Source organism: Schistocerca nitens, chromosome 5, assembly GCF_023898315.1.
Source record: "Schistocerca nitens isolate TAMUIC-IGC-003100 chromosome 5, iqSchNite1.1, whole genome shotgun sequence".
Lineage (NCBI taxonomy): Eukaryota > Metazoa > Arthropoda > Insecta > Orthoptera > Acrididae > Schistocerca > Schistocerca nitens.
Genome location: NC_064618.1, coordinates 869,451,600 through 869,476,502, shown reverse-complemented (window position 1 = coordinate 869,476,502; position 24,903 = coordinate 869,451,600). Strand labels below are relative to the sequence as shown.

At 43.1% G+C, this 24,903-nt stretch overlaps 1 protein-coding gene across 1 annotated transcript; it reads left to right on the top strand.

Moving 5' to 3' along the window:
• The first annotated feature begins 1,746 nt into the window (after positions 1-1,746).
• Positions 1,747-10,960, top strand: LOC126260129 (serine protease persephone-like). The gene is made up of 7 exons (XM_049957374.1): positions 1,747-1,852; positions 3,374-3,616; positions 6,148-6,236; positions 7,997-8,112; positions 8,858-9,108; positions 9,618-9,769; positions 9,899-10,960. Exons 1-7 carry the CDS (start codon positions 1,765-1,767, stop codon positions 10,055-10,057), a joined length of 1,098 nt encoding a protein of 365 aa, XP_049813331.1. The 5' UTR covers positions 1,747-1,764; the 3' UTR covers positions 10,058-10,960.
• The last annotated feature ends 13,943 nt before the right edge of the window (positions 10,961-24,903 follow it).

The following is a 24,903-nucleotide window of genomic DNA, read 5'->3' as shown; positions in this document are numbered from 1 at the left end:
ACCTTTTAGCGGAAAATTCGTGCGGTACTCTCCGTCGTTAGAAAAGTCGTGGTGTTCCGTTCGGAGCAGGAGGCGGCTGTCTTTTCTCATTCGCGATATCGAAAATTACTAAAAAAAATGAACAGAAATTTTTTTCGGAGGAAGATCGCGCGGAGAAAACAGACGGAAGTTACATGAAAGAAACCTAAGGGACCAACTAATTGGATTTGTACGAACATATAAACGGAACTGAAAGAACTTGGAATAAATACTATAACGATGTCGTCACGACAGCCTCCTGTTCCGACAGAACACACGCTGGATCATAAGCTGCATAAATCTTTTAAACAGGAAAGATTATCACAAGTATAATTAATGAAAATAAGGTTGAGAGATTTTCTTTGAAATTAAATAAACTTCAAGGCTTCAAGTATTATATTATGAAACGGAAACTTACATTAACATGGCCACCCATTGTGGCGGTGGAGCGAATTTTCATGATATACATTCTCGCTTGTTTGTGGCTACATATATTTTTTAATCACTGAAACTCTTAAAGTTACAATAAAATGATTATATCAGTGTGGAGCACAATACTTTTGCGTCCGACTCGCAACACATTCACAGAACAGCTAGAGAGCGGCGCGGCTCCCTGCAGAAGTAAAAATTGGCAATTGTTATTTTGAAACATGGGGGCATCGCCTATTTTTTTTTACTGATCGATAGCAGCGTATAACAGTTTATAGCTATCGTGATATTCTGCGCTTTTCAGGAGCGCGGCAAAGATATCTGGTTACAACATTCATTGGTATATGTTAAAAGTTCGCACATACTGACGCGAATACAGAAAAAAAAACTTTTACATGTTAAAAATCGCAGTGATAAAGGCTGTAATGTCACAACCCTGAACGTGGTCTGTCTCACGGAATAATCGATGCGATATTACTTGATGGCTCGGCGAATAATGAGCGGTACGTGAAGGCTTTGAAATATGATTTGATCCCCACTATCCAAAGTGACCCTGAAGTCGACAAGATGTGGTTCATCCAAGACGGAGCTCGACTCCATCTGAGCAGGAGTGCACTCTGGGGACCGCATTCTGGCTCTGGAGTACGGAGAGGCCACTGGCATCGGCCTCGAGTGGCCGCCAGATTCTCCAGATCTGAACACGTACTGCTCCTTTTTGTGGGGTTATTTTAAAGACAAGGTGTACGGCAATAACATCAAAAGCGTTGCTGAGCTGAAAACAGCCATTCAGGAGTCATCGACAGGATCGGGTGTTCCGACACTTCAGCTGCGTCACACAGAAGTTCGCTGTTCGTCTGCGGTACATCGTGGCCAATGATGGAAGGCATGTCGAACATGTCATAACCTAAATCCGAAAATCCGAATGTCTGTAGTGTCATTTACATGTTGAATACAGTGTGTGCGTTCAGTAGTTTGTAGCTAATTCACGTTTTTCTTCGTACAGTTGAATAATAGTCACCCTGTGTTTTCGTCATAGTTGCGGTGAAAGAAGCAAATCTAAGGATAGACGGAAAGCGGGATGCGGACCCGGAACGGCGGACGTCGGCAACAGCTTCCTTCCTCGTGTGTGCGGCGCGAATCTTGCGTGCGTGTTGCGGCGTGTTGCCGCGGGGACAGCGGCCTGGGGCTCCTCCCCCCACTCCCCCCCCCCTCTGCCCCCACCATCGATCTCTTCACCTGCTCCATCCCCGCTATATAACGTGTCTCGGCGCCACTCGCAACTCAGTCGGCGAAGTTTGACAGTCGAGCACACACAAAATGGCGGCTGCCGCTATGCGTATTACTGTGTCTTGCGTGTTGATGTTGCTGTTGGAACATGCAACGTCTAGCCCTCTCTTCCTGCAAGGTGAGTCTATGCACGAGTTTGTTTCCTCTATATTGATCTTTGCTTCGTTTTTCTATTCCTTGCGAACAAGACAGTGAGGGGAATATTTTTCCCACTCCGTACGTGCTAAGTTTATAGAACTGGAGTGTTGGACTGTTTGATTGGATACCTGCTCCAACTACTGTCATAACTGATACGAAAATTAGACAGCCTAAAGACAAATAGGTCTCCTATTAGAACACTCATAGTCTTCACTCCCGAGTACAGGAACATTCTGGAAAGAAATTCCTGCTGCTACAGGGTATGAAATATTAATAAACGGCTGTAGTAGCATTGCGAAGACTTTCCCACTGCTAGACGACGAGTTATTACGTTGGCTGAACATCTGTGATACTACACAGATTGTCGCATTCAGTGAGAGTAAACTACAGCATACCGGTCAGGAACTGTTCATTAGAGTACTGCTGAACAACTACCTGGTTGTAGCTTGTCTGGGTGAAATGTTCAGTACAAACGGTAGTGATTCCAGGTGCTACGCCGTGATCGTAGTAACGAACTTCGTGAGCTTGTAGCCCCTCCATTAATAAGTTGTTGAATTCGGCGGAAGAAAAAGTATTTCCGTGGAACAATGAACGCTAGATACCAATAACAAACCGTTCAGAAGGGTGATGAGTTTGACAGAGTTAACACACAGTCTCAGTAAATTGGAAGTGCTGACGTAGAACGGAAGTGCTTGCTCAGTACTGTGTGTTTGTACAGCGGCTACTAATGTTAGAGGTGTAGAGGTCCAGGAGACTTTTTCCACATCAAAGAGAAGAACTTTTTTAGTGAAGTCAAATTTATTGAAGGTCAGCGGAAAAAGTATTAGTCTTCCCCTTAAAACAGGACACTGGTTGCCTCCCAACGCTAAAGGCGGTGCAGGACTGGTATGAGGCGCCTACGTGAGGCTTGATCAGTGGCGCAGGCCATGGCAGCGTAGTGGCGCAAATGCGCCAGCACATTCCAGAGAGCTGTCGTGGGTACACTTGTCCTCGATCACACTGTCAATGAACGCGAGCTGTCTAACGAGGAACGGTGCCTACGAGGAACGGTGTACCACACAGAGTGAGGCGACACGGCGTATGAACAGTAGCTGTGAAAACAGCGTATTCGACAGACAGCAGAGACGAGCGCCACGCCTTGTCATTAACAAACGGTTTCAAACACGACAGAATTGCTGTCAGTGAATGCTGGCTCTATTGAACGACTTCCCAAGCGAACATTGCGACGAGAACTGCGTCGTATGGATGTCTGAGTCGGGTACTTTAGAAAATGTCCTCGCTCGTAGTTCACGACTTCAGTGGGCCAGAGAACGCAAAAACTGGACAGTCATTTTCCGAGTTTTGAAATGGAGCAGGGCGTCCTGTCCGCCGACGGCCGAATGGGGTGTTTAACGCGCAGTATGTGTCCTCCGGTCCGGTGTGCTCGCCACTTAACTCGGCCGCTGCAGCTCAGCTGACCCACGTGACAGTGGAGGTGAGGTGACTCCCCTGGTGTCCGCAGAGGTCGCCGCCTGCCCCTCGGGCAGCTGCCTCCGAGTGCGCCACTGCCCGGCTGCCCTGCTCGCCATCCGCCAGCGCCGGCCGCTGCCCCAGCGCTGCGGCTTCTCCGGCCTGGAGGAGGTCGTCTGCTGCCCGGAGGCGGAGGCGGTGACGGGGGCGGAGACGGCCGCCGGAGACTCCAACGACATCCCCAGCGGCGACGCCTGGGCCTTCCCTGCGGCAGAGCGGCGGCCCAGCGAGGCAGGTGAGTCCTCCGCTCACTCTGCCCTGCTCTACCCCCACCACTCCTATGACCTCACTCACAGTGGACCAGCACTGCTCACTCGTGCTGCTTTACTTGTTATCATTTACATCTGACTCACTACCTTTTTACTAATAAAAGTCGTCTTTCACTATACCATATTGTATATATACTAAAAATGGAGCTAATTTGTTTATCATCGTAACTGAATCAACTGTGGGTTCTTGGTGAAACATTCTACATTAACTAAACAAACACTGTTTTTTGCCTCTTTTTGCAAATTTGGTTTCTTAGTGTGGTGAGCGTACTGTAAGACCTTCAGTACACACACACAATCAGATTATTTGACTTGTCGCTCTAACGAAGTAGGCGAGTGTCAGCAATAAGTCTCGTGGTCTTATCGTGGCGTGTTTATCTTCTGCCGTTAGGTCAGATGATAGAAATGCCACTTGCACGATTAGAGTAGCAGATTGACGGTGACCAACTTTAAACAGAGCTTGATTAATTTTCACACTCATTTATTACAATAATAACAAGCATAAAAATTACTTTACTTGGTTCAGGGTGCTATTTACTATTGACAATCTGAAGTTCCCTTGGTATTCGTACGTTAATCTTATTCTCATATATATCTCTGATACTTGACAGAAGTGTCTATACATTTATCTTCGTAGGTATGTACAGGAATATGGTAATCTTATGAGGCGCAGCCTGGAACTTGACTATAGACTGGTACACACAAATGTAGAACTCTTACAGACTGGTACAGACTAATGCAAAAAAAATGGCTCTGAGCACTGTGGGACTCAACATCTTAGGTCATAAGTCCCCTAGAACTTAGAACTACTTAAACCTAACTAACCTAAGGACATCACACACACCCATGCCCGAGGCAGGATTCGAACCTGCGACCGTAGCAGTCCCGCGGTTCCGGACTGCAGCGCCAGCACCGCTAGACAGACTAATGCAGACTGGTACAGACTGGTGCAGACAAATGCAGACTGATTCATCAGAGGTCTGTACACTCGTTATAATACCTCGCGCGTTCACGTATCACTGCGCAAGTGTGATCCGCGAGGAGAAAAGGTTCTATGTTAGCAGCAATCTCATTGGCTGCGTTACATATTAATACGCGGATCGGCGGAAGCAGAACTTGGTCCATCTCTACGGCAGCGCCATCTCGTAGTGCGGAGACGGACGAGCGCTGTACCTGCGCTGTTGTGTTTAGCGGGGCGCGCTCTAGTGGCAAAGTTGTGTACGCGCTGACTACTCGCAACTATGTACACAACACTTAGTCTTTTACAAAACTTGCAGTTTTATATAGTTGAAGCCTTTAATTATCGAAAGTAAATGTTTAACATTCCCACTTTAAATATTAAGAAGATACGAGAATAGTATTGCATGAAAGAGTTAAGATTTGTACACTGCCTCCACCAATGCTGTCCATGGGGGGAGTACCCCAGAAAGTCAGTGACCCCTTTCTCCAGGGCAGGCACCACGATCTACTACAACTCGCCACCTAAGAGCAAAGACCGCTGTAGTGCCTTCAGCCTCTCGCCCACACATGGCATGGCCCTACACATATGTTGAGTTCTTTTCCTCCCGTCTAATCTAAAGGGTGGCATTTGCTGTTCTCTATTGCTATCCCTCTCCTACAGTCTAATATCACTCTCTAATGTATAGCTATTTTCTGACACAGACACGTGTAATGATAATCTCTCGTGTTGTCTCCGAACACTTCATTAACTTCGATTCAGAAGGTCATACATTTTCTTCCCACGCTTGATCAGCACTTATGTGATCGTGTCGCCGTGAAAAGCGCGTTGCTGCATTGAGTAACATCTCTATCCCTCATACAAACGTCATCCGTGTATAAGAACACCACCAAAGGATACAGCAAAAATTAACGTCGCCGTATTTTCAAACAAGAATGTGAGAAGCTCATTATTTCTACGAATTTTATGCAGCCCGCATTGGCAAATATCTCGTCTCCCTGGCACAATGCAAGCATCATATTAGTGACCAAACAGCCTACAGTTACTTCCAGACTACAGCGCACCTGAACCCCACCAATATATATATATATATATATATATATATATATATATATATATATATATATATATATATAAGAATTCGACAACTGTAATCACATAAACCACCTAGTTTCTGTGAGATAACTGCTTAGCTTCTCGGCATTCGTCCATTTATGGTAAAGGACATCAGAGTTTGAACCACCGCTCGGAACTCCACAAGTGATAAGCATTCCACAAAAGAAGGGTCGTAGCGTACATCAAATGAATTTCCGATAAACCAATAAGTCTAACTTATCCATTTAGAAATGGAACACGTATTTTCATAAAACTTTTGTATTCAGTTATTTTGTGAAGTCCTTTTAGCGCATTACGAAAACTGTGCATGCCTTATCGTAAGTCGTCAACAATTTTTTTCCATAGTGATAATGAGGCCGCTTACATGAGTGGAATCGATATATGCAGCATGTATTACATTACATTTTTTTCTTTTATCTACAGCCTGCAGTTCTTACAAAGCAATGCGGGATGGTCTGGAAGATTACATTCTTCGTGGGAAACTGGCTGGGCCGCATGAATTTCCACACATGGTGAGTTCAGACTGAAAACTCTTACAAAAATGTGCGTCGCTATCTACCATTGTGTGAATGACGTCGTAAGCAATTTTATTTCACATGACGTGATGCAAGGATAAATTTTCAGAACGAATGAATCCTCATTTGTACAACAGAGAACGTACAACTGTAGCGACTATCTGTTAAGGAGAGCACAGCAGTTCTACTGCAGCAGCTATGCAGTGGTGTCCAATCTTTTCTTTACTTGGGCCTCTTAAGAGACTGTGTTTCTGTAATGAAGTATGTGAGAGACACTTGTTTATTCTTTGGGAGTTGTTTAAGCACGAATGAGGCTACGTGTTACAGTTAAAAATGCTGTGCGTCCCCTTAGTGATTAAACCTGTACACTTTCTATAAAATATTGAGAGAAAGCGTTTCTCGCTAGTGATACGCCCATTTTATGGGAATCTTAATTTCATCATGCATTATGAACCAAAACACAGGTGAACCACTGACCTTCCCGATGCACTGCATTTAAAGAATTATCATATTAGATATGTTTACGTTAAGTAATAATATAACGTCGTTCACCAGAGAAAATAATTTGGGGCTCTGTTGTCAACAAACAATTAATTTGTCTTACGTCAAGTGACTGCGTTTAGAAGCACCACACGATTATTAATCTGAGTCACCATGCCAAACATTTTAGCATCTTTGGATCTAATATTAGTGTTGCTAAATCTTAAACACAACGTCCTTTGATCGACCCATTATTTTGTCAGAAGCTTGTATACTGAAACTCTCGTTGAATGCAATGTAAGTTTAACACTCAATGCTTCACTTTTGCGGTAAACTAGCTCTGAGGTGGGAGGTGTCGGCAACGACCGACGACTCTGGAGTACAGGAGGGAAGTGAGGAACACGTGATTATGGACGGGGTAACTATAGTGAGCGTTACGCAAACGTCAGAATTATTGTACGATTTCTTAATACTTCAGAATTGAGGTTAAGGTTTGACTTACTGCTGACTTCAAAACGTCATTAGACGCAGAACTCACGTTCGAGCTGGACAAAGATGTGTCCTTTTTCAACGACTCATCCTGGCATTTGCCTTGTGTGACTTGGGGTAACCACAGAAACTCTGACAGTATGACTGGATGCAGATTTGATCCGGCATACTCCCAATGCGAATGCAGAGTGTGACAGTCCGACAAGCTTGTAAATGTGAAGCAGGGGAGGTTCTGCTGAGAAATAGTTGTTACGAACAAAATTCGGTACGTTGCGCCTTTTCAGAGTTATTTAACACTGACGTTAGCAAAGCAAGTCGTCGCACGTGCAAATTCAAGCATCCTGACAGAGGCAATGTCGGGAAACGTGTTCTTCGTTTGGTGTACTCAAAATGAACAAACGTAGCTTTTGGTCACCTAGCTTAAATTTATCGCTTCTGAAAAAGGTCTGTTTGAACTAGCAATGAGTGTTTCGACACGTACTAACTAACAGACCCACGGATGTCAGTGCATTACCGCATTTTAGAGCCTGCAAGTGCTTGAATATGCAAGCGCATCGACCTAGTTTCAATCCTAAATAGCTCGCGAACGACGCAACGTATCATTGAATTTTTTTCTTAAGAGTTATTTGTAAGCACAGTCCTCCCACCCCCCCCCCTCCCCGCAATAGCCTTACAAGCTTTTGAGACTAACGACCTTGTACAGTACTTTTGACAAATGCATACAGGTGTTTGTGGGTGAGTTCTCTGTTTGCCTGGCAGTACAAGGAGGGAAACCTGTTGTGTTGTAGGCGGCGCTGGGCTTCAAAGTCCCCAACACGGAGGGCCTCAGCTGGCTGTGCGGAGGGACCCTCATCAGCGACCAGTTCGTCCTCACCGCGGCCCACTGCTGCGCCAACAGGGTCACGTGAGTAGCCTTCTCTGTACATTTCCTTAAGAGAACTGAAATGCACTTTTAATTCCACACGCGTAAAAAAATAATGTTCCTGTCACGAATCGCGTACATTCACTTTTGGTAGTTCACTGAACTGCGAGAAGGACTCGGGACTCGATAACATTGCTGGTTCAGTGTCTCACGAAAAATGTCAATTTTACTAATTTAGAAGTACGAGGCACTTTGCCATGATGCACTCTGGCATAGTTGACAAACCTAGCACATCTTGTAAACGCAGTGAATGTAGAGGTGGAAGGACAGACGGAGGAAGTTTCAAACAGGGAGCACAGATCAGTCCTCAGAAAACGGACCCCATTAAAGAAAGTTACACTTGTATTAGATTCAGACCCTGATGCCCATATCCACCAAATACCACACATGTCTCGGAACAGAGTTTGTTATTTGAGACCTACTTCTGCTCTCTGTTACGATTTAGGGGTCAGAAATGTGACGTTCGAGGTAAGAGAGATTAGGGAAGCCATGGATCTTCATTTCGGTATATTATGGACAATGGTGCGCCCATCTTCAGTGTCCTCTAATTACGAAGCATGTGTTGATCAGTTAACTAGACGTTCAAATTTCTGTTGTTTACGTCTTCGCTCTGACCCTTTGAAAGGAACGAACATGATAGCTCAGTATTTCAGCTAGAAGTATGCAGTAACTGTAGGTCAAGAGCGGTCAAAGCAGCTGTGAGAACCGCCACGTACGTGTGATCCAGGGGAAGGCCAGTCAAGGTACGCCTGGGAGTAAACAACCTCACGGCGACAGCAGACGGCGCAGACTACGGGATCTCAGAAGTCGTGCTGCACCCCAGGTACAGGAACCGGCGGTCTTACAACGACATAGCGCTGCTGAGGCTGGACAGGAGGGTGGAGTTCAGCGACGCCGTCTTCCCCGCCTGTCTCAACACGCGGGACGGAGACCCGCCGAGCTTCACTGCCGCCGGCTGGGGCGCCACGAACGCTGCTGGTGAGTGGCCAGCTTGTCTGAAGTCCTATCACTGTGCAGCACTGTATGCCAGTGAATATTTTCTCAAATACGTGAGCTCCAAAATATCCCTTTCCTTGTATCTTTCCCAGTTCAACGTATCCAAACAATTATCATCTTTCATTTATTGTTTTAAACCTTAAAAATCGTCACTTGCGCTTCCTCAATTCAAAAGGAAACTCTTCATATCATACCCGAAATACTGTGTCAGTATGATTAACAACTTCTAAAATGAAGGAATATCAGAAAACATTCAGTGTTCGTAGCATGTGGATCCATTGTCATAAGCAGAACTATCCATTGAGACTGAAAGCAGAATATCTTCATATGCAAAAACTTTTCAACATCCACTCAGTTCATCCTTCTCTACCTTTTCTGACTCTTCCTCTGCCGAACATATGATAGTCACATCATACTTGGTACAAGCCACACGCTTAACATGTCATAATTTGAAACAAAGAAACAATGTCGTCACTCTCCCTTTGTTCCAGGAACGCGACTGAGCTCTGTGCTTCTGAAGACCACCATCTATCCACGTGCGTTATCGCAATGCCAAAATGCCTACAAGGAGAGATTTCCACAAGGAATGGACTCGTCTGTGATCTGTGCCGGAGACCCCCAAGGGAAGACTGACACATGTGTTGTAAGTACTCACTTTCTATGACCAGACGGATGATACCTGACGTGTCCCACAGTAACAGACAACTGGAGACCCCTCCAGTGAGCTGTGCCCACCGACTGCTCCTCAGTACGACGTGCTCTCGTTTTGCAGGGCGACTCCGGCGCCCCTGTGGTGAGTGGCCGCTCCGCCCCCTACACGGCGGTGGGCGTCACCAGCGTCGGCCCCAGGCCCTGCGGCGGCGCCCTGCCCGGCGTCTACACGCGCGTCTCCACACACATCGGCTGGCTGGAGGGACGCGTCTGGCCCTAGCCACAGGCCATCCCTAGCGGTGCGTCGCCACTGCTGCGCTCGTGGCCAAAGGCCGGCCCAGAGGTCCAACTCACCTGCACTTTGTAGCTGTCGTAGTACACAGCACCTGCCAATCTGTGATACGTTACATGTGATAGATTTATGTCTTTATACTGTGTTACCTCTTAGTTGAGAATTGTGTTTCAGAAAGTCTGTTCTATAATATTTACTACAAGTAATTGCTGCTCGATTATCACTTAGTTTTACAGCTCACTACAACTCTCTCTTACGTTTTTCCTTTTTTTTTTTTTTGTATACTGAGGCTATCATTTGCTGAAGTACTTCGCTAGCACAATTTGATAGTTCATCATATTTGTGACAAGTGTATCGAAGTATAATGCGCCACCGCTGCGCTCATGTCCGAAGGACGGCTCGGAGCCTCAACTCACCTGCATTCCATAGTCTGTGAATCTGTGATAAGTTACATGTGGTATAAGTCGATGTATTTATACGAAGTTATCTGTTAGTTGAGAATTGCGCTCCCAGATGTCTGTTTTGTAATAATATAGGTATTACAGAAGTAGAATATTATTCTAAACGTATTAAACAACTTGCTCAATTAGCTCTTAGGTTTGCGTTTCACTTAAAGAGTACTGACGGTTTTTTAACATGACTGTATCATACTCTAATAAGGTTTGCTTGTAAAATTCGTGAAACTTAAATGTGTATCCGATTTATGACTATTGTATCAACGTCAGATCCAACTGATTTCGATGTATACACAAATTCAAAGCTAACAGAAAGTGTATCGTGCAAATTGCACTTAAAGTACAAAAATAAGCTAGAAAATACCTTCGAGGTATAATAATGTTAAGCATTTACATTGTTATTTATTGTATAAAATCTGTGATATAAATGAATATGTAACGTTTTAAAGTACTGAAAAAAAATGATGACATCTTGCTAGCTGCCCATTTTTCATCATTTTTACACTAGAAAGCATTGCTTAATGAATAGTTTAAATGTTGAAAAGATAAACCCTGTTTTATTGTAGCTACATTACTGACGTAATTTAATAACTTTTACATATTTTTAGAATTTTGTATTGAAATATCATCATCAAATTCTGCTTACATAAAATGACGTAGCTTAATTATTTGTTTAGCCATCATCACATTCTGATTGCATTTACATTAAATTATTGTTATTTATTGGTCAAAATCTGTGATATAACTGAATTTGTGGTAAGCTTTATGTAATGAATAGTTTCAGCCTTAAAAAGGTTTATTACGTTTTATATATATTTATAATTTTGTATTAAAAAATCATTATCATATTCTGGTTACGTGATATGATGTAGCAAATTTTATTGTTTATCTATTATCAAGTTCTGTAATAAAAAATAAATTTTATCCATTTTTTTCTTTTTTTTCTGCAAATGGAACTGATGTATGAATGCTGAGTGCGAAAAGTAGTACCTATAGAAATAATATCTTGCTAAAAGTCTGTGCTTTGAGTACATAGGGTAACACAAAGTCTTAAATATGACGAACACAGAGCACACGAGCTATTGTATTTTAATGCATACTGATTCAATCTAGATTTTTTTCCTTTTTTGGTTTACTTTTGCGTTATGTGTTTCAGCCGCTCTTGATAAATGTGTATCACCCTCTTCTTATTCATTTTTCCGCATGTTCTTTGTCCTGTTCGCAACCAGAATTTATGCGGGACAGGAATGTACTAGCTAGTTACGTATAAATTGGGGATAATAGTTACAATGGGCTACAGAGTTTCTGGGTTTGGAAGATGTCTACTAACAAATTGAGACAAAAGCACAACGCTTTTCAGATGTGAGGTCAAATAAGGCAACGGAGCGGAAGGCTTCTTTGGTCGTAGTGCTGCTTACAAACGCAGCTGACTGCAAATAGCGTCAGACGGAGATCTAATGTCGTACGCAGATATCTGATCCGTAATTCATTATTACTGACTGAATTTTGGGTAATAGTAATGCGTGCACCTCACAGTCTATGGTGGTTTCTGACGGCTTCTACAATCTTCATTCAATCAAAACAAAATTCGCCTACTCCAGGCTACGAACGCAGTGCAAAAAGCAGTATCACGTATTTAAATAACTTACGGCATACGCTTGTTTCGACAATAAGCTACAACGGTACTTTATTACAATGCTCAAAGACTCAGTTGTAATAAGAAAAATGCAGGAATTAGAATGTAATGGTGATATCTGTCCACCATGCCGTAACGCTACCACAGCGTCTGAGGACGGGTACGCATACACGCTCCGTTACTGAAGCTGTTAGAGGTCGTTTACAGATGCTGTACAATTACATTACTTTGAAAGCAAGTGTTCGTTCTGTTCTTAATTTACATTCCAAGTCATAGGCAGAAAACCACGCTCGTGAATATTGGAATGGGATGCCCTAATACTAGAGTATTACAAGAGCTTCGCGATTAGGAAATCATTTCACAGTCTAAGGGACAATATGGAAACGTCTTAATAAAGGGGATCGTTGTTTGTGACAGAGGTGGCACACTTGCTACGGCTACACAGCCCACAGAAGAGTTGCTGTTATAAACCTGGTATTTGCATTTCATCTGCTTTAGAAATTTATCACCAATTCCTTCTTAAACATGACCTTTTTGTGTGTATACTCGGTAATAATCAGTGCAAAATGTAAGCGTTTGGGCTGGCAGCCACTTTTTTGTACCACTTTTGATATGTTGACAGCAGCTCTCAAGGCTGAGAGCAGTGAAAGCGCCAAGTCGGTCGAGGATTCTCAACAACAAACTTTATTTACAGGCATCGAAACAACCAACACTGGTAGTAGCACAGAGACAAGATGATATTACAAGTTATTAATTCTTCAAATAATAAATGACGTCAAAAATTCAGAAAACTCTTGCAAAGCAATGTGTGTAACGTTTAAGAATATGCACTTTAAGACAACTGGCAGTGATTTCCTCGAGTAAGAGATTTTTTTAGAACTTTGAGCTTATGCTTTAGTACGCGAAAAAACTTATTTTTCAAAATAGTTTCGTTTTTTTTAAAAAGTTTACAGATATTTTACTTGTTCAATGCAAAAAAGTAAGCAAGATTATTTGACACAGGACTAATAAACCTGGTGGCTCCGAAAGGGGTTGAAATTGTCTGAATAGTTTAAAAAATCAAATACATGATTTACAAGCAAAGGTATTAAAATCAGAAAAAAGTTTCTTGGAGGCAAAATACGTGTATCAGTTACAGTGCGGCTCAAACGTAGCGGCCTTCCAGGGTCGTAGAGCCACTTAGTTGTACGGGTGAGGAGGCGATGCAACAGGCGCAGCCCAGCCGGCTTAGAAAACGACGAGTTCCTTCTACTCTGAAGAGCCAAAGAAACTGGTAGAGGTACCTAACATCGCGGTAGGCCCACACGAGACGTAGAACTACCGCAACACGACGTGGCACAGACTCGACTCATGTCTGAAGTTGTGCTGGAGTGAACTGACACAGTGAACACTACAGAGCTGTTCATAACTCTGTAACAGTACGAGGGGTGGAGACCTCTTCTGAATAACACGTTGCAAGGCACCCTAGATATGCTCAATAATGTTCATGTCTAGGAGTTCGATGGCCAGCGGAAGTGCTTAAACTCAGACGAGTGGGGTGTCGCATTGTGCTTCTGGAATAGGCCAAGTCCATCGGAATGCACAATGGACATGAATGAATGTAAGTGATGAGGCAGGATGTTTACGTGCGCGTCACCTGTCATAGTCGTATCAGGGGTCTCATATCACTCCAACTGAACACGCCCCACACCATTACAGAGCCTCCACCAGCTCGAACAGTCCCCTACTGACATGCAGGGTCCATGGATTCATGAGGTTGTCTCCATACCCGTAAATGTCCATCCGTTCGATACAATATGAAACGAGACTCGTCCGACCAGGCAACATGTTTCCAGTCGTCGGTGTTGACGGGCCAAGGCGAGGTGTAACAATTTCTGTCATTCTGTCATCAAAGGTACACGAGTGGGCCTTCGGCTCCGAAAGCCCGTATCGATGATGTTTCGTTGAACGGTTCGCGCGCTGGCACTTGTTGATGGCCCAGAACTGAAATCTACAGCAGTTTGCCGAAGGGTTGTACTTTTGTCAGGCTGAACGATTCTCTTCAGTCGTCTTTGTCCTGTTCTTGCAGGATCTTTCTCCGGCCGCAGCGATGTCGGAGATTTGATGTTTTACCGGATTCCTGGTATTCACGGTACACTCGCGAAATGGTCGTTCACGAAAATCCCCTCTTCATCGCTGCGTCGGAGATGCTGTGTCCCATCGCTCGTGCGCCGACTACAACATCATGTTCAAGCCCACTTAAATCTTCATAACCTGCCATTGCAGCAGCAGTGACCGATCTAACAGCTGCAGTATCTTCCGCACTTCAGTGTATAAGTAGTGGTACCTTTCAAGAGCAACATTACTCGGTGTAACTCCCTTCAGACGCAACGGCCACCTCCTGTCGTGTCCTGAAGCGATCGCATGCACTCTTGGAAACAATGAATGCCGCTTCAGTAGCGATCCGTAGAGATGTGACGTAAGGGTGTCTCGTTTTATTGGTAACTCTTTCCACTTTCAAATCTGGGCCATTGGGGGCCAGAACTCCTTTGACCAGAAAATGTCGACGTTATCCGAGAGCCGGTTATGAACGAAATGGCTCGTGTGAGCCAGTGCACCGTCCTATTGAAAGACATATTGTCTCACCGAAGCCACAGTTACCATCCACGGTTTCACAGGAATCTTCAAAACTTGCAGATAAACTTATTTCGTGACAGTTTGTCCTTTTTCAAAGAAATGTCGTGGGATGATATCACTCTCGCTGGACACAACACCTGGGATGTAAACCCCAGACATCTACGAAGCATTGTACTCGTAGTTGCCCACAATATCGCAAACAGCTGGTCTCCGTTACCCGAAGAGTAGAACTATTTCATTGCGGGAACGCCCAGCGCGAAGACTTGCGACAATCGCTGCTCTTCGGTTGTACTCCACATTTGTCCGTAACATCTCGGACATTTTGAGGTTCTGACTGTTCACTAGATGCCTGTGAGTTTCAAGAACACCAGTCGCAACCTTCGGCGAAACCACGGTATGGTGCGGTTTGTCCGGATTTAAGCGCCACAGCCTGCACAGGGGGTGGTGTACCAACCACACGTGAGTAGCCAGGTGTAAGAACGGTGACCGTGTAAACATACTAGGCGGCATTGGCCGGAGGCGGCTGTCCCGATTGCAGCTGTACGGGAACCGCTGCTGTCAGCGAATGCCGGTCCATGTCATTCCACTACCGAGCGAGCGTTGGGAAGGGAACGGGCTGCACTGGACACCGAGTACCTCTCAAAACGCCACTGCTCACAGCGACACCTTCAATGCACCACACAACACAGAAGCTATGCAGTCACTGTCTGGAGCTTGTAGAACCATCCGACCAGTCACGATTTTGCCTGTTCTCAAATGAAGCAAGCCGTCCAGTGCAACAACACCCCAATGAGGCATTCAACGCACATTCAAGAGAGAGCTGACGCCATTCTGATCTGAGAGTGTTTTTGGCGCGAGCGACGTGGACCTAGTTATCCAAGCTACCGAATGACGCCGATCTCGGAGACCAGATGGTGCCCTCTTTGTTGTGGATCTTCCAGTCTTCCAAGACGACAACATCCGTGATCGCAGCGATGCACGGCCGGCCGGAGTGGCCGAGCGGTTCTAGGCGCTACAGTCCGGAACCGCGCGACCGCTACGGTCGCAGGCTCGAATCCTGCCTCGGGCATGGATGTGTGTGATGTCCTTAGGTTAGTTAGGTTTAAGTAGTACTAAGTTCTAGGGGACTGATGACCTCAGATGTTAAGACCCCTAGTGCTCAGAGCCATTCATTTAGTTTTTGCTCTCCTAGCGGCGTACTACGGTACTGTGGCGCGTGTATTTCAACGTGAACCACGGCTGCAGACGAGTGCCTGCAGAAGCATAAATAAAATAGTTACAAACTATTCTTTAGTCGCGGCAAATGCAGCTGTTGAAAGGTGTGATGTTACGAAGAACTCCGCTTATGGCTGGTGTAATTGTTGTTTATTAAAACACAACGGGTTTCGCGGCTTAAAGCCGCATCATCAGATGCAACCTACGCGGCAAAAAGAAAAGTACAGTGTCACCACATTTTTTGGATATTAAAATTAACGAAGTAACCTCTCAAATATACTCACTACGTCAATAGATCGCTCAATGTCAAAATTTACGATTCAGAGAATATTGTCAATACTATTTCGAATGAAAGGTACAGAAGGCGTGCTGCATTCTATAAAATTTGCCTGCATCTAAAAAGAAAAAAGAAAAAAATATTTTATATAGGGCGGATGCTAGGAGTTTTTAAAAATGAGCCGCATTGGCGATAAAAAATTCTCGCTGCTAACATCATTAGTCGATGCACTATGCAAATTACTGTGTGTAAAGTACCAGGTGCCAGTACCTTACCAGTGTGACAGGAGGAAGACTCAGTGCAGGGCAAGGATAAAGCGGGTCGCACCAACGACAAACAGACGCCAGCTGGCTGCCAGAACGGAAACCATCCGTCTGGACAGTGTGACGTCATTTACTACGAGCTTTCGGTTGCTGCCTTTACAAGCAATGACAATTTCTTTTATCGCCAATAGGGCCCCTTCTTAAAAAACTTTTGTCGTCTGCTCACTATGGAATATTATCTTTTGTCTTTTCAGGCAAATTTGAAAGAATGCAGCACGCCTTCATTACCATTCGTTCGGCATAATATTGATGATATTCTCTGAATAACAAATTTTAACTGCGAGTAATGGGTATACCAACGAACCTTTAACGTTGCGAGTAAATTTCAGATATTCATTCATTAATTTTGGTATCCACTAAAGGTGGTGACAGTGTACTTTGCTTTTTACCGTGTAGGTTGCACCTGATGATGCGGCTTTAAGCCACGAAACCGGTTGTGTTTTAATAAACAACAGTTATACCAGCCATAAGCGGAGTTCTTCCTAACATCACAAAATAGTTACCTAAATCTATATTTTCGAGGTCGTAATTAAAACTCTATCACCACCAGCCGTAGGACGGACCCATCCGTGTGGTCGAGAAGCTTGTAAAAAGTTGTTATTGAAATTATTTGTCTGATTAAAGCTGTACGTCGGTAATTATAGGTAATGTAATTTCTTCTGCGAAATTCCCCTGCAGTATCAACTCGCGCGAGCGACTGGGTCGCGTCCCAGTTGCAGTTTTATGAAGTTAACCGAGCGTTTAGAAGCCGTTATCGGCGTCTCTAATAGGCGACAGGGAAATTACAGTCGTATATCACGTGTGCTTACCACTAGTCTGTCGCCGAAGGAAGGACTGAAACGATAGTTGAACAAGAGAAAAATGTTAAGAAAATGTACAGAATAAAGAAAAGAACATGTAAACATTCATGGTACATTTATTGTCTTAAATGAAATAACTCCCCTTTAGATTTTTATGATTACATGACGTCGACGCCAGATTTTGACTCATACGGCGATGTCTGCTAACGAGGGCTGCAACCTGCCCACTGCGCTGTCATAGAAACCGTGCCGCATGTTACCACCACTGCAAATTTCGCCCCAAGCTTCACGGATTGCCGTCTGTGCAGGTATAAATACAGCTGACTTTAGCATGAGAGATGCTTCTAGAATCTATACGTGATCATTGCATCTAAGTGTACCAACTTCTTTTACCTTCCACTGAACCGTAGCTGACCATGAGAAAAATATAGAATCATCAACGAAAGGGTCATATACTACGAATCGGTATGTGGAATATAAGAAATCTGAACGTGCTAGGGAAGCTGGGAAACGTAAAAAGGGAAATCCAAAGGCTAAATCTAGATACAGTAGGGGCCGGTCAGGTGAAATGGAAAGAAGATAAGCATAACTGGTTAGAAGAATAGGGTAATATCAAGAGCGGCAGAAACAGTATAACGGGAGTAGCATTCATTATGAACAGGAAGGCAGCAAGAAGAGTGAGCTACTGCGAACAGTTCAGTGATAGATTTTTTCCTCACCAGAATCGACAGCAAATCAAAGCCGACAACAATAGTTCGGGTTAACATGCCGACGTTGCAAGTAGTAAATGAAGAGACAGAGAAAGGATATGACAATATTGAACGAGTAATTCAGTATGCAAAGTGAGATGTAAATCTAATAATCATGGGGGATTGTAACGCGGTGGTAGCGAAAGGAACCGAACAAAAATTTATGGGTAAATTTGGGCTTAGTAGTAGGAATGAGACAGAAAAAAAACTAATAGAATGCAGCAATAAATTTCAGTTAGTGATAGTAAATATGCTGTACAAAAATCATAAGAGAGATACACATGGAAAAAAGAGACACGGGAAAATTCCAGGTGGATTAACAGAATGGTCAGACAGAGATTCCGAATCAGCTATTGGACTGTAAGGCGTACCTGGAGCAAATACAGACAGATCACAACTTCTCAAAGATGAATAGTAGACCGAAGTTTAAAAGAATCGTCCGGAGGAATTAGTGTGCAAGGAAGTGCGACACTGAAGTACTGAAGAATGATGAGATGCGTTGGAAATCCGCTAAAAATGTGGCTACTGAGATAAGGAACACCAAAATAGGTAATCCAGTTCAAGACGAGTGGACATCTCTAAAAATGGCAATCACAGGTGATGAACAGTCAGACATAGACATACGGAAGGTAACTGTGGAAAAACATAGAATAACAGGTCAAATACTTCCTGATCGATGAAAGAAGGCAAAAAAAAACATTGTTCAGAGAAATACTAGCATGCAGCAAAATAAATTACTGAGGAATGCAAAAAATCTGAAGTGCAGGGAAGCCAAAGCGAAATAGCTGCAGAAAAATGTGAAGAAATCGAAAGAGAAATGATCGTTGCATAGACTGACTCAATACATAGAAAAACGAAACAACCTTCTGTGAAATTAAAAGCAAGGATGGCAACATTAAGAGTACAATGCTAATTATACTGTTAAACGTAGAGGAGAAAGCGCACAGATTGGAAGAGTACATCGAAGACATCTATGAGGGGTACGACTTGTCTTATCACGTCATAAAAGAGTAAATTGTAGTCAATAAGGAACAGATAGGGGATCCAGTATTAGAATTGAAAAGAGCTTTGGAAGACGAAATTAACTAAGGCAGAAGGGATGGATAACATTCCATTGAAATTTCTAAAATCATTAGTTGAAGTGGCAATCAAGTTGCTACTCACGCTTGCAGAATCCATAAGACTGGTGATGTAACATGATTTCGAAAAAATGTCATCCACACACTTCTAAAGATAGCAAGGCCAGATGAGAACGAAAATTATCACACAGTCAGCTTAACAGCTCATACACCCTAGCTGCTGACAAGAATAACGTACAGGAATACTGAAAAGGTAATTGAGAATCTGTTACATGACAATCAGATTGTTTTTAGGAAAGATAAAGAAACCAGAGAGGCAGTCTTGATAGTGGCACGACTCAAGAAAAATCCAGAAACAATCATAGGATTTGTCGAGCTGGAAAAAGCATTCGACAATGTAAAGTGATACAAGATGTTCGAAATTCGGAGAGAAAAAGGAGTAAGTTGTAAGGAAATATGAGTAATTTGCAATATGTACGAGAAACACTGAGGGAGCAATAAGACTGGAAAACCAAGAATGCAGTGCTCACATAAAAAGGGGGTGATGTACTGTTACATTTTGTCTGCCAGAATTTACACATATGTATTGTTCATACAATAAGTACGTAAACGATGTACATGCGTACTGTCTCTGAATTTACTCATTTTGCTCCGTCGATCGTTAAAACCTCATATCTACAAGATATCCGTTCGTCCGCTATTTTTGTTTCTTCGGATGTTTCGAATAATTTTGTTAGAGTTGTCTTTCGTGTGTTAGAACTGGTAAAATACCGCAGCCATTCTGCTGCGCTTTTATGAAGACTCCTATGAAAATCTTATGTAAGTTTTCTTAATGTAGTACAACGGCAACATTGTTCTGCCTTTCAATTATAATTTAAACCTCTTAATTTCACGTTTTTTATTTATTTATTTTTTAATTCATATGATGTGTTCTCGGAGAGGCGCGGCTGGAACACGGGAGTCGACGGCACATCGTTGGTGGACGTTGAGGACTGAACACTCGTCGTGTACCGTCATTGCTTTTCATTGCGTATTACGCAGTACGTCCCTAGATATCTGTACCGTTCATTTCTTGTATGTTGTGGATTTTTTCTTGTAAGCCGTATATTGGATGATTCGGCCATTTCTCCTCTAGCGATGATGTTGTCGTACTGCCTACACCGGTCAAACACAGGCACCCATGATTAATTGAATTTGAAGGTGGGTTTAATATCTTTTGCATTCTGTTTCTCGCTGAACTCGTCACGAAGGGTTGACAAACACTTTTCTTTTCGGCTGAGTCCTACGTATTGTGGACGACAATACGACCGAAACCAGCATCCGATGAAGTCTACGCCTATTACAAATTATTTAAAATTTGTATCAGATCTTAGAAATTTCAGTTTTTAAATCCATTTACCGAGTAGTAACGCGTCAGTGAGACAGGTATTCAGCCTATCGTCCCTACTTTTCAATCCAAACATCGAAGGCGCAATGACGGAAATAAAAGAAAGGTTGAAGAATAGGATTAAAATCCAAGGTGCAAGGATATCAGTAACAAAATTGACCGATGGCATTGCTGCTCTCAACGAAACTGAAGAAAAATTTCTACATCCGTTGTAAGGAATTAACTGTCTAATGAATATAGAATATGGATTGAGAGTAAGAAATATAAAAGTAATGAGAAGAAACAGAAATCAGAATAGCGAGATACTTAACGTCAAAATGTTTGACCACAAAGTAGAAGAAGTAATTCTGCTACTTCAGAAACAAAATAGCCCGTGACGGACGACGCAGAGAAAACATAAAAGCAGACGAATTCGGGCAAAGAGGGCACTGCTGGCCGAAGGAAGTCTACTGGTATCAAACACAGGCTCCAATTTGAAAAAGAAATTTCTTAGAATGTATGTTTCGAGCGCAGCGTTGTATGGCAGTGAATCATGAAGCACAGAAAAACCGGAACAGAAGACAATCGAAACGTTTGAGATGTGCTACGAAATAATTTCGGAAATTAGGTGAACTCACAAGCAAAAACAAGCGGCAGGATGATAGGATATGTGTTAAGATAACAGGGAATAACGTCCAGGGTACACATGGTACCAGTAGAGGGTAAAAGCTCCAGAGGAAGGAAGAGATTGGACAGGAATTGGAATGTTGTTGTTGTGGGCTTCAGTCCTGAGACTGGTTTGATACAGCTCTCCATGCTACTCTATCCTGTGCAAGCATCTTCATCTCCCAGTACTCACTGCAACCTACATCTTTCTGAATCTGCTTAGTGTATTCATCTCTTGCTCTCCCTTTACGTTTTTTACCCTCCGCGCTGCCCTCCAATGCTAAATTTGTGATCCCTTGACGCCTCGGAACATGTCCTACCAACCGGTCACTTCTTCTTGACAAGTTGTACCACAAACTCCTCTTCTCCCCAATTCTGTTCAATACCTCCTCATTAGTTATGCGATCTATCCATCTAATCTTCAGCATTCTTCTGTAGCACCACATTTCGAAAGCTTCTATTCTCTTCTTGTCCAAACTACTTATCGTCCATGTTTCACTTCCATACATGGCTACACTCCGTACAAATACTTTCAGAAACGACTTCCTAACACTTAAATCAATACTAGATGTTAATAAATTTCTCTTCTTCAGAAACGCATTCCTTGCCATTGCCAGTCTACATTTTATATCCTCTCTACTTCGACCATCATCAGTTATTTTGCTCCCCAAAAAGCAAAACTCCTTTACCACTTTAAGTGTCTCATTTCCTAATCTAATTCCCTCAGCGTCACCCAAATTAATTCGACTACATTCCATTATCCTCGTTTTGCTTTTGTTGATGTTCATCTTATATCCTCCTTTCAAGAGACTCTCCATTCCGTTCAACTGCTTTTCCAAGTCCTTTGCTGTCTCTGACAGAATTACAATTCCATCGGCGAACCTCAAAGTTTTATTTCTTCTCCATGGATTTTAATACCTCAGACACCGAATTTTTCTTTTGTTTCCTTTACTGCTTGCTCAATATACAGATTGAATAACGTCGGGGACAGGCTACAACCCTGTCTCACTCCCTTCCCAACCACTGCTTACCTTTCATGACCCTCGACTCTGGTTTCTGTACATACTGTAAATACCCTTTCGCTCCCTGTATTTTACCCCTGAAACCTTTAGAATTTGAAAGAGAGTATTCCAGTCAACATTGTCGAAAGCTTTCTCTAAATCTATAAATGCTAGAAATGTAGGTTTACCTTTCCTCAATCTTTCTTCTAAGATAAGTCGTAAGGTCAGTATTGCCTCACGTGTTCCAACATTTCTACGGAATCCAAACTGATCTTCCCCGAGGTCGGCTTCTACCAGTTTTTCCATTCATCTGTAATGAATTCGCGTTAGTATTTCGCAGCTGTGACTTATGAAACTGATAGTTCGGTAATTTTGAAATCTGTCAACACCTGCTTTCTTTGGAGTTAGAATTATTATATTTTTCTTGAAGTCTGTGGATATTTCGCCTGTCTCATACATCTTGCTCCCAGACTCGCTCTCCCAAGGCCGTCAGTAGTTCTAATGGAATGTTGTCTACTCCCGGGGCCTAGTTTCGGCTTATGTCTTTCAGTGCTCTGTCAAACTCTTCACGGAGTATCATATCTCCCCCATTTCATCTACGTCCTCTTCCATTTGCATAATATTGTCCTCAAGTATATCGCCCTTGTATAGACCCTCTATATACTCCTTCTACCTTTCTGCTTTCCCTTCCTTGTCCAGAACTGGGTTTCCATCTGAGCTCTTGATATTCATACAAGTGGCTCTCTTTTCTCCAAAGGTCTATTTAATTTTCGTGTAGGCAGTATCTATCTTACCCCTCGCGAGATATGCCTCTACATCCTTACATCTGTCCTCTAGCCATCCCTGCTTAGCCATTTTGCACTTCCTGTCCTTCTCATTTTTGAGACAATTGTATTCCTTTTTGCCTGCTTCATTTAGTGTATTTTTATATTTTCTCCTTTCATCAATTAAAATCCAATATATCTTCTGTTACCCAAGGATTTCTACTAGCACTTGTCTTTTTATCTACTTGAGCCCCTGCTGCCTTCACTATTCAATCCCTCAAAGCTACCCATTCTGCTTCTACTGTACTTCTTTCCCCCATTTCTGTCAATTTTTCGCTTATGCTCTCCCTGAAACTCTCTACAACCTGTGGTTATGTCAGTTTATCCAGGTCCCATCTCCTTAAATTCCGAATTTTTGCAGTTTCTTCAGTTTTAATCTAGAGTTCATAACAATTAGATTGTTGTCAGAGTCCACATCTGTCCCTAGAAATTACTTATAATTTAATACCAGGTTCCTAAATCGCTGTCTTACCATCATATAGTCTATCTGATACCTTCTAGTATCTCGAGGTTTCTTCCATGTATGCAACCTTCTTTCATGATTCTTGAACCAAGTGTTAGCTATGATTAAGTTATGCTGTGTGCAAAATTCTACCAGACGGCTTCCTCTTTCATTTCTTACCCCCAATCCATATTCACCTACTATGTTTCCTTCTCTCCCTTTTCCTACTGACGAATTCCAGTCACCCATGACTATTAAATTTTCGTCTCCCTTCACTACCTGAATAATTTCTTTTATCTCGTCATACATTTCATCAATTTCTTCATCATCTGCAGAGCTAGTTGGCATATAAACTTGTACTACTGTAGTAGGCATGGGCTTTGTGTCTATATTGGCCACAATAATGCGTTCACTATGCTGTTTGCAGTAGCTAACCCGCACTCCTATTTTTTTATTCATTATTAAACCTACTCCTGCATTACCCCTATTTGATTTTGTATTTATAACCCTGTAATCACCTGAGCAAAAGTCTTGTTCCTCCTGCCACCGAACTTCACTAATTCCCACTATATCTAACTTTAACCTATCCATTTTCCTTTTTAAATTTTCTAACCTACCTGCCCGATTAAGGGATCTGACATTCCACGCTCCGATCCGTAGAACGCCAGTTTTCTTTCTCCTGATAACGACGTCCTCTTGAGTAGTACCCGCCCGGAGATCCGAATGGGGCTATTTTACCCCCGGAATATTTTACCTACTCTAAGGTGAAGAGGTTGGCTCGGAAGAGCCCTCGTGGCGTGTGGTGTGCCGCATCAAATATCAAAGCAGTCGCAAGGCATACGGCAAAAAAAAAAAAATTGACTTGCTGCTTTTATGCTGAGATTTTTTTCTTCTTGTACGATGAACTATCCTGGTAGCACTACAAATTACACATGTTGCAGTGGAGTCGGCCATCAGTGTCGACGTGGAAGCAGAAGACGCAGCGGGTGGCTGCATATGCTGTGTTATAAAGTCACACTGTGTCCAGCAGGTTTGAGGGTTGCTGGGTCTACGGTCTTGCTGAATGTGTGGGCCCGTCACTCGCGTCAGTGAGTCTGCTTGCAGTCTGCGAAGGCGCACAGGTGCCACTGCGGATGCAGCATCGAATTCCCAGCACTTTGCTTCACAGTCGGTGTCATGCACAGGGACCTGATTATGGCGTTTTCACATAGTAGTGACATGTTGATCTGATACTTCAATCTTTTACGTGTGTTGCCACTACTCATACACCTCAAGCTAGTGTAAAAATTTGTGATGGGACGTTTTATGTGATCTACTAGAGGGAGTGCAGTGCCTCTTGAAGATACTGAGCTGCAGATAATACATCTTCTGGGTGTGAACGGCAT

What these genes read in the sequence shown, in the direction of transcription:
- LOC126260129 (XM_049957374.1), top strand. Translation starts at nt 1,765, where the DNA reads ATGGCGGCTGCCGCTATGCGTATTACTGTGTCTTGCGTGTTGATGTTG. An exon ending in TGCTGCGCCAACAGGGTCAC is followed by an intron (nt 8,113 to 8,857) that starts GTGAGTAGCCTT and finishes CGTGTGATCCAG; the next exon opens with GGGAAGGCCAGTCAAGGTAC. An exon ending in GGGCGCCACGAACGCTGCTG is followed by an intron (nt 9,109 to 9,617) that starts GTGAGTGGCCAG and finishes CCTTTGTTCCAG; the next exon opens with GAACGCGACTGAGCTCTGTG.